Consider the following 12,994-nt stretch of genomic DNA (forward strand, 5'->3'; position numbering starts at 1 on the left):
GGCTTGATACGTGGCGAATTTCTGCTGAAAAATTCTGTTAAAGCTACTATGAATATCTGTTAAAGGTATCACGCAGGCTGCGTGTTGTCAGTGTAATTCTAACACATCCACATTCTTGTAAAGCACCCTAAACACTAATATTAAACAAAAACACCGTTTATTTTTCTATATGTAAAATAATTGGCTCATTTTTTTTTATTATTGGAAGCATATGTGTGATGTGCTGCCTTATAAGATATAGTGGTACTAGACCAACTTATGGGAGCAACCTTTTCTGACTTGTGCTATAGATAAGTCGGACCATACGAGTTATATTTAAAAAAAATATCATGGACAAATCAAATGGTCTGATTTACAAGGAAAAATTTTAAAATTTAGAAAAAGTAAATCGGACCGTCTATTTTATATAATTTTTTTTTAATAAAACGAAAATTAAATCAAATGGTCCAAATTGATTATTATATATTTTTTTAAAATCAGACCGTCTAATTTATCTGAAACCACTCGCAGGATTAGTAACTTCTTGACATCATACATCTATAAAACATACTACTTCTCTGTATCCCTATTCTATACCATTATCTTCTCCGTAATAAAATTAAAAAGCGAAAATAATTTCTGTATATTGTAACTAAATTGAATTGAATTTATCGATAGTAAAATAAAGTTGAAAAGTTGTGTTACCGGGGCCTGTGCTTGATATAGACTAATATATTTATTTTTACGTCCCTGCTACACGTGACCCTGTCAAGTCTCAAGTCTCAAGTCTCATTCTATTCTTTTCTTTTTACCCTTTCTCTCTTCCCTCCCTTCACTCATCAATAGCCATAACCAGATCTCATCTCACCATTCATGAATCCCCACCTCCATGTCTCCTCCATTTCCGTTTTCTACCTTTTCTTCTTCTTCAGCTTCTTCTGCACACCAACAACTTCCCACACGGCTTGCTCATCCACAAAAACACCATGCCCTCCATTCGCTTCCACCCTACCCTTACCGTTCCCATTCTCCTCTTCCCCAGGCTGCGGTCACCCTTCCTTCCAACTCCGCTGCTCCACCCCCCACTCCTTCATCTCCATCAACAACCTAACCTTCTCCATCCTCACCTACAAACCCAACACTTCCTCCATTATCCTCTCCCCTCACAACAACAATACATCATGCCCTTCAACCCACTTCCTCTCCATTCCCAACCAACCCATTAACCTCTCCGCCTCTCCTTTCAGAGTCCTAGACGCTTCATGTGCCCGCCTATTCTTCCTCCACCCATGTTCCCCTCCAACAAACTGTAACCGCTGCTCTTGGCAATGCAACCTCATCAAAAACCCGAACCTGCTCCTCCCTGACTGCGGATCCATGCATCGCTCAGCTTCGGACTCCGAACCTACCTGCCAAACCGACCCCTTAGGATATCTCGACAAGATGCTATCTTTCTCCGGGATCGAACTCCAATGGGACCAAGCTCAAGACCCTTACTTCACCAGCTGCAAACAATGCCGAGGCTTCTGCGGATTCAATACTTCCGACCCCAACAAGAACTTCATCTGCTTCCATTCTGAGTCCACCATCTCGCCGCCGTGGATCCCCAAGGGCAAGTTCATCAAGGCCAACAGAACCGCTGTGTTGACCCTCGCTGTTGCGTTGACCACACTGTTAATCGTTGTGTCAATTGTTGCGTTTATCAAGAGGAATGCTGGTGCGTGGAAACAGCCATTCTCAGAGGAAGATCCAACCGCCGTGTTCCTCCGCAACAACCGCAGCCTCCTCCCTCCGGTATTCACCTACGAGGAGCTTGAGTCCTCCACGAATGGATTTGACCCCAAGCGCAAGATCGGCGACGGCGGGTTCGGCTCCGTCTACCTCGGCCAACTCCGCGACGGGAGATTCGTCGCCGTGAAACATCTCCACCAACACCACAACGCTGCTGCCGGAAAAGCGTTCTCCTCCAAGTCCTTCTGCAACGAGATCCTCATCCTCTCTAGCATAAACCACCCCAACCTCGTGAAGCTCCATGGCTACTGCAGTGACCCAAAAGGGTTGCTTCTGGTCTACGACTACGTCCCTAACGGCACCCTCGCCGACCATCTCCATGGCCGTAATAACAGAAAACTACATCTAAAATGGCAGGTAATATAAGATGAGATTTCGCGTTATAATTGCAGCATAAGAAATTTCTATGCGTTATGACCTGGATTTTGTGTTACAGGTAAGGTTGGAGATGGCGCTGCAAATTGCAATGGCAATGGAGTACCTTCACTTTGCGGTGATGCCGCCGGTGGTTCATAGGGATATAACTACTTCCAATATCTTTGTGGAGAAGGATATGAGGGTGAAGGTCGGTGACTTTGGTCTCTCGAGGCTTCTGGTGTTGCAAGATAAAACGGCGTCGTCGGCTGGCTCAACGACAACGACCGGGAACAACGGGTGCGTGTGGACGGGGCCGCAAGGTACGCCAGGGTATTTGGACCCGGACTACCACCGGTCATTCCGGTTAACCGAGAAGAGTGACGTGTACAGTTTTGGCGTTGTGCTTCTTGAACTGATTTCGGGGCTGAGGGCCGTGGATGCAAAGAGGGACAAGAGAGAGATGGCGCTAGCAGACATGGTGGTTTCGAGGATCCAGATGGGACAGCTTGACGAGGTGGTGGACCCCGTTCTTGCGGCGGATAAGAAGGCCGTGGGTGACGCTGTTGCGGCCGTGGCGGAGCTGGCGTTCCGATGCGTGGCGGCGGAGAAGGATGACCGGCCCGATTCGAAGGAGGTTGTGCAGGAGCTAAGAAGGGTGAGAGGCCGTGCTGACGTGGCAAGGGAGTGAGTGGGGACTTGTGGTTGTGGGCACATGTGGAAGCTTTGACTCTTTTGTTGGAAGGTGACCGTTTTTGAATGGCTATGATGATATGAACATTATTAAATTATTAATTTTAGTTGTTGCCACGTCATAGTTGGACTCCTAAGTCACACGCACGAGGGTCTTGTTTGACCTTGTTTAATATGACGCTTCCATTGCTTGTGGTAAGTGGTAACATATGGGGGGAAATGTCAGAATGACGCCGTACGGGTACGGCTAGGGTTTTGGTTTGGGGATTTAAGATTTAAACTTGGTAAAGGTTGTTGGAGTTATTGGACTGAAGAACGAGTGGCACACATTCACTTCTTAGGCTTATATTCATGGTAAATATACTCATTAGCTTGTACTAATGTATAACTCTTGAAATACTTGTAGATCAATCTTCGTTTCTTTCTTGAATGAAGTAATGAACTATATTTATAGGATAATTTTTGTGTTCTTATGCGAATTACTTATAATCTTGGTTATCTTTAGGGAAGGTTATACTTTTCTGTTGATAAAGACTGGTAGGATATTGACAAGTAGGTTAATTTTGCAAACAGCATTTTTTTCCCTTTAAGGTTTTAGGTTGTTGCTGTGGGAACTCCGAACTCGTAACACTTAGAGAAGACATTGCCATTGAGGTGGAGTTTCTATATTGGTGGGTCGCAGTTAAAAGCTTTAAAAGTCTTGTTTCCAAGCTTTTGACGTCAACGAAAATGGACTTGTTTTAATCTTTTTCCGTGATTAGCGGTTTCAATTCCTCACTAGAAATTAGACAGTTGAACTCCCACCTTCGTTCTCTCTGTGCCTGTTTTTGTTTGTTTCATTTTTTGTAGTTATCCCCTCCAACTTTGTCAAGCAAAGTCAATGTGAAATGGCACGAGCCACCAAAGTAGCATCCAAATTCGCAGAGATAGTCTAAAGCAAACGCATTTATTGAAAGCGCCCGAAGAAAGTAAGAAGCTAAAGTAATTCATCCATGATTAGTTACATTCATTTATTTACTTATTTTAATGCAGCCTGGCCTTGCGGAACATTAAGATGCAATTGAAGGGGAAATTTCGCATTGGTGGGGATCAAACCCCACCGCAAGCCTGTATCCCTTTACATTTATTTCATAGAGAATGTTATGATACAGTTATGATACACAACTTGGCGTATCATGCCTATAAGGTAATCTAGTGGTATAAATTTGGTGTATGATATATGATAATGCATCATGTAAATTTATACCATTAAATCACTTCGACATGATACACCAAGTTTAATCTGATGGATCTAACACATTGCCTTATTTTACATACTTGGTTACCACTACAAGCTACAAAACAACTTGTAGCATTTGTGCAAGAAACGTATACGATATAATTGTTTCTTGTTCCTTTAGTTGAAATAAGATTCCTCCAATGCCTTGGCCTTCGCCTTTGCATGTTCAGCTTCTGGCCTGTTTGCGAGTTTGTACGCTCTCTCCTGAATAAACGAAACAGAAAACAATAGCAGCAGTTTAAGAATTCTGTAAGAGAAGATGTTGTATGCACTGTTCTCAAGAACCACGAACAAAAAGGATCATGGACAAGGGTTAGACATGCCAGCATTCGCCAATATAAGGGGATGCCTTCCCTCTTCTTGATTTGCTTTTCGATTGCTTCAATGGCTGTGTTAAAATAAGATTGGAGTTAGAATAGCTGATGTTTTTGAACAATTCGAGAAGCTTCAGATGTTTACCCTTCATTGCTTCTTCAGCATTCAGCAACATGCTAAACCAAACATCATTGAATACATCAACTTGTTCATCAGATGCCCCAATTATCTTCACAGGTATAAGTGCATTTGTTATCAATAATTTCACAATAAGCAAAAGGGAAAGCCACTATTCAGATAGAGGTTTGATCTGTACAACCTTATAATCCATGGCATCAAAATCTGGACCTAGTAATTCCACTCCATGTTTGTCATTACCTGTTCCATACGCATAAACTGCTTCTGCAAGCTAAGTTAAACAAAGAGAAATGGAGAGAAAAATTATCATAAGCAAACAATGGCGTTAACAAATTTTGCAGTTTATGTAGGTGTTTTAGCCACATACATATCAATTTTGTAATGCTTTGTAAACAATCAATCAAATATGTGGAGATGTAAATAGTTAAAACTGCTGCACTTAACTTTTCTATTACTCACAAAAGTCATCAAAGCAGGACAAAGCTATACATGGGCTTATTAGAAATTCAAATCCAACAATCATTAACTCTTCTCATTTTTAGAGTAATTGAGAACCAAAGAATTACAATCAAAGTATAGGTAATATTTATATGCTCTTAGAGCCATATCTAATGAGTACTTCAAAACATTTACACCGCTTATTTATAATTTTTTATATAGTACTTACCCTGCTTTTAATTAACTGTCCACTTAAAATTTTATTTTTCCACAAAAAAATTGTCCACATAGGCATAGCAAATTAATTGTATTTTTCTAGTTATACCCCTTAAGAAATGAACGAAAGAAATAAGTGGGTAAAATAATTATAGTTAAGAGGATTCCGGATAATTTTCTAAATTAGTTTTTAACACCAATACATTTCAATTATTTTTCTTAATTCAAGTGAACATTTAAAAGTAGACAGTTTATTAGTAAAACACAGGGTTTAACTTTTTAAAGTATTTTAAATAAAAATGAGGGGTTGTATATGTTTTGGAGCATGCATTAAATGTGCTCCTAGAACTTTCTCAACAGTACCCAACTAATTGTTCAAGGAAAAATATAAATGTGAGCTGAAGGGCTGATAACCCCACACCTAAAAAGGGATAAGAAAAAAAAAATGAGCTGTGAACGGGGCATACTATATAGATTTTGATAATTCATGGAAGCAGCAACCGGAGCATACCCTCATTGCTCTCTGCATTGATTGTTGTTTCTTTATATTCATCCTTGAAACCCTAACAATAAGAAGAAAACATGCCATTTTTATCTCATATCCTATTGTAGTGTCTCAAATATTTTTTGGGAAAAATAAAACATTTCCACCTTTCTTTCAAACCCTTAAGGAGATCTGCTGCTTCAGAAAATTTTCCAGATTTTGCCAAAGCCCACACTGTCAATACATCAAGGTGCCACTCTAGATACCAGTTTGCCTGAAAAGATTTAGCATAAAGCCATAAATACGTAAATTGCTCAACAAAAGATTTCCAATTGATTACCTTAAATGGAAGAATAAAATTTCTCTAACATGATATTCGAAGCCTATGAAGCACAAATATTAATATAATATCGACACAATGCAACACAATTACAGGAATACTAATACGAGATGGCAACATAATAGGACATGATCACCTTTACATCAATGTGCAGAAATTACAAGATATGATGCAACTTTATTATAACAAAAAATTGGTAAAGTAGTTGACATGAAACACCAAATTTTAACCAAAAGAGAGGAATACTAATCTTAGGATTAATATTTTTTTTTATTTCTCATGGTATCTCCCAACTCAGAAGGCCAATAACTAATCAGTCGCGAATCTGAGCTCCATTTAAGAATTTGTCACTGCCAATTGGTTGTTGCATATATAAGGCGGGATTCGAACTCTCGACACTTGCTTAAGCGGACAAGTGAGCTAACTACTCTATCAACCCAAGTTGGTTATCCTAGGATTAATATAAATTAATAAACACAATAAACTATAATTATTTGATTGATTATTATGTAACATCTACTCATTTATTAACGGAAGGTCTGAAAAATCAGTATGAAAAATACTAAACTATTACTAGAAGTACCTAAAAGATCTACAAAGTATCCAACACTACACATCAACAACACGGACACAGTGACTTGTTTGAATTGTGAAGTATGTGAATCGTAGCATGAAGCTTATACAGAAACTATATCAGAACCAGAACATCTAACATAGATTATCATTTCCAGTTGCACATCATTACATCATACGCATCGTAATTCCAATTCCTTCACTCATATAATATGCACTTACTTGATCGGTTAGGCATTCAGCAAGCACCTTGAGACGATTATCAGTGAGATCTGATTCACCTCGTACATACAACCGCAAAAGCAAACCCACGGCATTCAAGTAAACCTATGATCAAACAATTAAAATCCACATCAACAGAAAGAAAATGAGATGCATTTAATAGTTATAAGCAGAAAAAAATCACATACCTCTGCGCCATGGGCATCAGTTTTGTCTAACTCCTTCCATATATGATTGTCATATACTTCAAGCACTCTTTGGTTTGGTGCACTACCTTCTAAGTAACAAAGGGCTACATGCCACCAATTGTGGGTTAACCTGGAAGAGTGGTGATTCTTTATATGAGTAACAATATGGGAGATAAAGCCTTTGTCAAAATGAATCAAATCAAATTCTTACATAAAAGATGAAAGAGAACTCCATGATGGTGAACATTTTTCCATGAAGTTCACAGCTTCTTTAAAACGGCACTCGTATTGAAGAACATGGCAAAGCTACACAACAGAATTCAAGTATTTTACTACTTACCCCATAATTTATGAAAAAGTACTTGTTAAAACATATTTCTGACTGCAACATATATTAATAAATATTATTGTCTGAGTCTGAAACTGGAAGTTGATAAAACTCCCCAATCCAGGGTAATTGATTGACCTTTCTCTAAAATTTTGTTGCTGCTTTCATTTATTTGACTCATCAAATATATTGCTGGGTGGGGGGATGGGGATTTCTGAGACATTACCCTAGATGGATGGAAGATGGATGGAGACAAATCCAAAATCTCAATGATTAACTAGACAACTTGAAAGAGCACATGATTTGTTTGATGCTGTTCCCTTACATGATATACCAAGGGATTGGCTCCTAAAAGAACTTAATTGTTACTTTCATATCTTTGTGAGGATGAGTTATCATCTTTTGTATTATGCAGTATTCTCAAAAGATATTATTATGTAGTAATATTAGTTGCAATGCATATTCCAACATTTAATAAATACGTTGACCTACAGCATGCTGTGACCAGCTGTCTTCCTCATTGATGTTGAGTCCCCTTTTTGCAGCTTCCTCAGCATCTCTCATTTTTCCAAGCTCCAATAAAGGAAAAGCAAGCATGCCATATAAGTAGTTTTCTCCTTCATTTTGGGGCAGAACCTGTAAAATAATAAGCTACTCAAGCATTCCTTCAATAGACAATAATAAGAGTAAAATTCAGATGAGAAGAATACAATGTTCCCAATCCTTATGTCTGGTATAACACTGAAGTTTGGATAACATATTGATGATGAATAAAAAATAGAAGTTAAATGAGGCATCTTTTTAATATTTTGATTGAGGCATTTGTGCTGATTCTAAATTCCCACTTCCAAGTGGTATTTGAATATAGGTGGCAAAATATTTCTCAAATTTAAAAACTCTCATCTTACAGCAATTTCAATATAGAAAGCAAAAATATGGAAATCATGTTGTGTAACACTATACTTTTCTGCACTGCAATTTAATGGTTATTATAGTTACATCATTTTAGTCCTCCATTATATACATTTAATATTTAAGCAAAAAAATCTTACATTAACTTTTAAATTTTTCAACTTTCTGCAAATAATTTTTTTTTTTTGGTTGGATTTTTGCAAATAATCTAGAAGACAAAAGTGTATTACAAACAAAACAGTATCTTTCTATGGCAAAGAAAAGATCTGTTTGTACATCATAGCAGATATTAACAGAAATATTATCTGATATGAAAGGAACCTGATTAACAAGTGAGAAAGACAGATCAGGCCGACCCATATAGAAGCACAAGATTTGTGCTCTCTTTAGTGTAACTAGATCCTTTGGAAACTCTTTTAGAACCTTCAAAAAAAAAAGGTTGCATTAATCAGTTGAATAGCTATACAGATGAATCTCAAAGCAGAGAAAGTAATTCGAGTGGCAAAAACAACTAAGGCATTCAATATGCAACATGCATTATGCTCCCTATTGCCCATTTTAGGGAGAGAATTTTAGCAATAGCCAAATACCAAGCATCCTGCTTCAATACCAAAACTTTTAAAAGCTAATCATCTATTTATTTTCACCTTAGCCTAATCCCTTCTCAGATTAGTTTGTGGTTTGCATCCTTTCCTATACTCACTATGCAGGTCACACAGTTGTCACCAAAATAATCAGCAGTGTTAACCTCTTATGTATCAAATGTAGTTCCTATTTTTGACATTGCATCCACAATTCCATAGCATGAACCAAAGGATTGTATGAAAACCTAGATTCTATATGATCCAATTTTTGGAGCGAAGAATAAAATTCATTTAATGAATCTCACAAATACCTGATATTAGATGTAATACATAAATAAGTAGCAAGTAACTAATTCAAGGGAACCTAAGTGTTACCTTAGAATGCAGTTGAAGAGCCACATCATCATCTCTCTCTTCAGATATCAAGTAATTAATGCATTCAAAAACTAGTTTCTCATAGAATGTAGCATTTTCCTGCCACAAGCAGAATTCCAATTCCATCTATTGAGATAAATAAAAAAGAAAGGAATTGAAGAAAAAGAAGGAGAAGAGAGATTACAACTTACAAGGTGCAATTTGGCGGAGAGAAGACAAGAGGAAGCTCGAAAAGGGTCAACGGATAGAAGGAAATGAGCGGCTAAGATGTTAGCCAGGACACAGTTGTTATCATGGTCCAGCGCATCAAGAATCACACACCTATCTCTGCCATAGCTCATCACCTGATGGTAGTAGGAGTTGATGGCGGAGATGCAGGGCTCAGATGAAGTTCGAACCTCGTAACCCCATCTGACCAATTTCAGACCGTCTCCTTCCATGTATGTTTCTTCCACTCACTCGCTTTCGAAATCTAATCTGATATGTGAAGAATTTGGAGTTTAATCAGGGAACACGAGCATCACTCTCACAACGACACGAAGCAAGCAATTCTCGTGCGTGGACTTTCATACTTCACCTCAAGATTCAGGAATCAATGTAAACATTTATATGAAATCAGAAAATTTGGTAAAATGAAAATGAGAATTGAACTAGGTACTATTTGATTTGGTTCGTGGTGATTTAAATGTGTCTAAAAGAAAAAACAAAAGTCATTTAATATTTTTAAATGAAAAATTAGCAGCTAATTAGGACTTTTTTTTAAATCAATAAAAAGATATTTTCTAAAAAAAAAAATCACTTTTTTTGGGGTAATAATACAAAAGAAAAACCTCACCTTATTTACTTGTTATATTTTTAAGAATAGAGTCTAAATCCAGTTTCTGTCTATTTCACTAATAACAAGTCGATCCTTGTAAAAGAAGTGATGCGCCTCGGTTCTTGTCCCTAATAGTGTGAAACATGACGGTCCTTCCGTCATTTTCAACGTCAAAACCTAACAGAATCTATTTACGTGTCATTTAATGATGATGATGTGGCTATTAAATACCATGCTGGACATTGGAAAATTGGACAGGAATTGATTTGTTCATTTTTTGGGGAACTAAAACGTTGCCGTTTTGCAAAGAATCTGGAGTTATATGATATGATACTCAAGACTTGAAGTCTCTTACTCTTTTCTTGATACTAGTATGTGAACCCTAGAAAACCATGGCTGAGAGTGGTGAGCGTTTGTCACTCTCTAAACGGCAAAGTGGAAGAGATGCAACCGACTCTGAAAGTTGGAGTCTGAATTCTAGCGCAAGTTTGGGATCGAGGAAGAAGAAGTGGGTTATTCCAAAATGTAACTGCGATACTTATGCCGTTCTCTTCATGTCAGGAATGGAGTTAAACCCGATTAGGTTGTTCTTTGGTTGCCCATACTTTAAGATAATTTATCCTTTTTTTTCGTTCATCTAGATTCCGATTGAAGGTTTAAAATCTTTTTTCCCATCTTGCAGACTTCAGCACCTCATTGCAAGTATTTTGCATCGCTTAATGAGTATGTTTCGTCCTTTAATGAGGACGCTAGCAAGAATCTTCATTTTGGTGGGTTGAAGCAGAATAAAAATCATTTTAAAGGCCATTCTCATGGTGTTCATGACAAAGCGAAGGAATTTGAGAAAAGATTAGCTGGATTAGAAGTTAAGTTATATAAATCTAGGGTGAATAAGATTTAAATTAGGTACAGTGTGTTAGATGTATTGTTATAGCATTTGTTGTAAGAGTAGTTATTGCAACCTCCTAAAGGCTTTTGAGTGGGAAGGAGCAATAGTTCGATGATTTATTTTATAGCAATATCATCATGGTTGTAGAAGTATAAAATAAGAAACATATTTTGTGCATAAATGAAGATGAATTTTTATAGTTTGACACATGGCTGTGTTTAATTATTTAGCTGCTTCACATGGTATAACTAATATATACAATGACCAAACTATAAAATCGTAATATAGAAGCAATAGAGATACTAAAATACTATAAAGTAGCAATTTATATATTAAGCAAATCAGCTCTTATGACATATAGATATAGAATGATATATCATTCCAACTGTTCCAAAATAAAATAAGGTCATAGTTATGCCAAATAAAACAACCTTAACAGTAGAAGATATTACAAAAGGGTCTTAACAAAACAATAAAGATGAAGCTAAGTTTATTCAAAACATACTTATCTATACTAAACTCCAAAGTAAAAATCACAAAGACTCCAATTCCTAACTGAGCCAACCCTAAACACAGAAAACTATTCTTTTATTATTGTTCAATTTTGATTAAGTGGCCACATTTCTGGAGTGGGGATGAACTTTAAGATCCTTGAGGCAGTGCCAGAATGTACTACTACAATTGTCTCTGTTGAAACATTGTTTTTTGGAGTTAAATTCTTTGGACTGCCAGTTCTCGCTCCTCGCATTTTGTCAGTAGCATTGTCAAAGGTCCACTTAGTAATGCAATCACGTACACTATCACAGATTCACCTTTTGGAGGGAGAAGAGGAAAAGATTCTAGGGCTTCCTGTAAATATAGGTTAGGAATTGGGGGTTATATAGGAAGAAACTCAACAAACTATTTTTCTAGTTACAAAACGGTAACATTTTGAACTTTTTAATATGGATGACTCAATCCCTCTCCATCTTTGACTTGCCACCGTAGCATTTAACAGACAACTCATATACACATTATCATTAGGTTTTGACATTGGAGATGATGGAAAGACCGCCATGTCTCATGGCTATCGGGGACAAGGATCGAGGTGTACCACTTTTTTTATAAGGATCGACTTGTCCTTCGATAAAATAGACAGAAACTAGGTTGGGACTTTACTCTATCTTTAGCACGGAAGATAAGGTCCGATTTACATCACTTCAGAATTTCTTGCTTTGATCTGCATAAATAACTCACTGACGTCTCACTAACACACAAACCAATACAAATTGAGAAACACTTCATCTCCTATTAATTATAAAAATGTGGATAAAATTAGTAAAATAATTTTGACAAGAAGTTGATTGTGAAAACATTTAAGACTAGATTTTTTGGATATTATAAAGTTAAACATGTATTATGTAACACCCTAACTTTTAGCACCTCATGATCGTACTAAAAGCTTAGGCATCGCGTACCTCTAAACCTTTCTATTCTATACGTTCTTTATTTGATATTGAGCTTTCGCGAATACGAACCGAAATTTTGATTAAGAAATCGAAAGGAGACTTTATTTTAAATCACTTAACCACAAAAGTATATATTCACATAGCTTTATGTACGTAGACTTATTCAAAGATCCTCAAATACAAGTCCTACCCCTCTAAAAACGAAAACAATAAACGACGAGGAAAAAATAAAATCTAACAACTCAACTCAAAAACAAAGTCTTCTAAGCTCCTGTAGCTCCGCACTAATCCCTTGCACCTGTAGTTGGAAGTGGTGGAAATAGGGGGTAAGAACCGGAGAGTTCTTAGTAGGATCAGGGTTAGAAATTAAGTTTATTTTATATATACTTGGTCAGCAATAACAGTCAACAAATTATAATCCATTTCAACAATTATAAAACACAGAATTCAAACAGTCATTTAGCACACCCAAAATCATAGAAAACAATACACCCACAAACAACTATGCGCAAACAAGTATGATGCATGTCTATCCCTAGTGCAGGTAATGAGCTCATCTGTCAGTTTTGATATACTTTCACGTAACTCAGCAACCTTTGTTTGAGTTTAGTTTTCAGTGCCATAACCTCTG

General features: G+C 37.1%; 2 protein-coding genes across 3 annotated transcripts; one reads left to right on the plus strand and one right to left on the minus strand.

Annotated features, from left to right (window-relative positions):
* Positions 1 to 575: 575 nt before the first annotated feature.
* Positions 576 to 3,264, plus strand: LOC130980148 (LEAF RUST 10 DISEASE-RESISTANCE LOCUS RECEPTOR-LIKE PROTEIN KINASE-like 1.5). The gene is made up of 2 exons (XM_057903793.1): positions 576 to 2,127; positions 2,207 to 3,264. The coding sequence occupies exons 1-2, from the start codon at positions 853 to 855 to the stop codon at positions 2,813 to 2,815; spliced, it is 1,884 nt and encodes a 627-aa protein (XP_057759776.1). The 5' UTR covers positions 576 to 852; the 3' UTR covers positions 2,816 to 3,264.
* A 608-nt stretch (positions 3,265 to 3,872) lies between these two features.
* LOC130980149 (uncharacterized) lies at positions 3,873 to 9,869 on the minus strand. 2 transcript variants are annotated; one of them, XM_057903794.1, is made up of 13 exons: positions 9,401 to 9,868; positions 9,210 to 9,308; positions 8,572 to 8,673; positions 7,831 to 7,974; positions 7,222 to 7,316; positions 7,011 to 7,140; positions 6,823 to 6,927; positions 5,855 to 5,961; positions 5,715 to 5,766; positions 4,731 to 4,820; positions 4,556 to 4,640; positions 4,420 to 4,484; positions 3,873 to 4,300 (listed from the first exon to the last, which is right to left on the minus strand). In XM_057903794.1, the coding sequence occupies exons 1-13, from the start codon at positions 9,647 to 9,649 to the stop codon at positions 4,214 to 4,216; spliced, it is 1,410 nt and encodes a 469-aa protein (XP_057759777.1). In that variant the 5' UTR covers positions 9,650 to 9,868; the 3' UTR covers positions 3,873 to 4,213. The 2 variants fall into 2 exon arrangements, 1 of the variants encoding a protein (XP_057759777.1); XR_009086886.1 differs by having other exon boundaries at positions 4,216 to 4,300; positions 5,671 to 5,766; positions 9,401 to 9,869.
* Between the last annotated feature and the right edge of the window lie 3,125 nt (positions 9,870 to 12,994).

The sequence above is a fragment of the Arachis stenosperma genome, chromosome 5, assembly GCF_014773155.1.
Source record: "Arachis stenosperma cultivar V10309 chromosome 5, arast.V10309.gnm1.PFL2, whole genome shotgun sequence".
NCBI classification, from domain to species: Eukaryota; Viridiplantae; Streptophyta; class Magnoliopsida; order Fabales; family Fabaceae; genus Arachis; species Arachis stenosperma.

Bases quoted from the DNA above. Each gene is read 5' to 3' on its own strand.
- LOC130980148 (XM_057903793.1), top strand. From the start codon at position 853: ATGAATCCCCACCTCCATGTCTCCTCCATTTCCGTTTTCTACCTTTTC. The intron at 2,128-2,206 runs GTAATATAAGAT...TTTGTGTTACAG, and splicing joins AACTACATCTAAAATGGCAG to GTAAGGTTGGAGATGGCGCT.
- LOC130980149 (XM_057903794.1), bottom strand. From the start codon at position 9,649: ATGGAAGGAGACGGTCTGAAATTGGTCAGATGGGGTTACGAGGTTCGA. The intron at 7,317-7,830 runs GTAGGTCAACGT...TCTGTTGTGTAG, and splicing joins ACAGCTGGTCACAGCATGCT to CTTTGCCATGTTCTTCAATA. The intron at 4,641-4,730 runs GTTGTACAGATC...ATACCTGTGAAG, and splicing joins TTGATGCCATGGATTATAAG to ATAATTGGGGCATCTGATGA.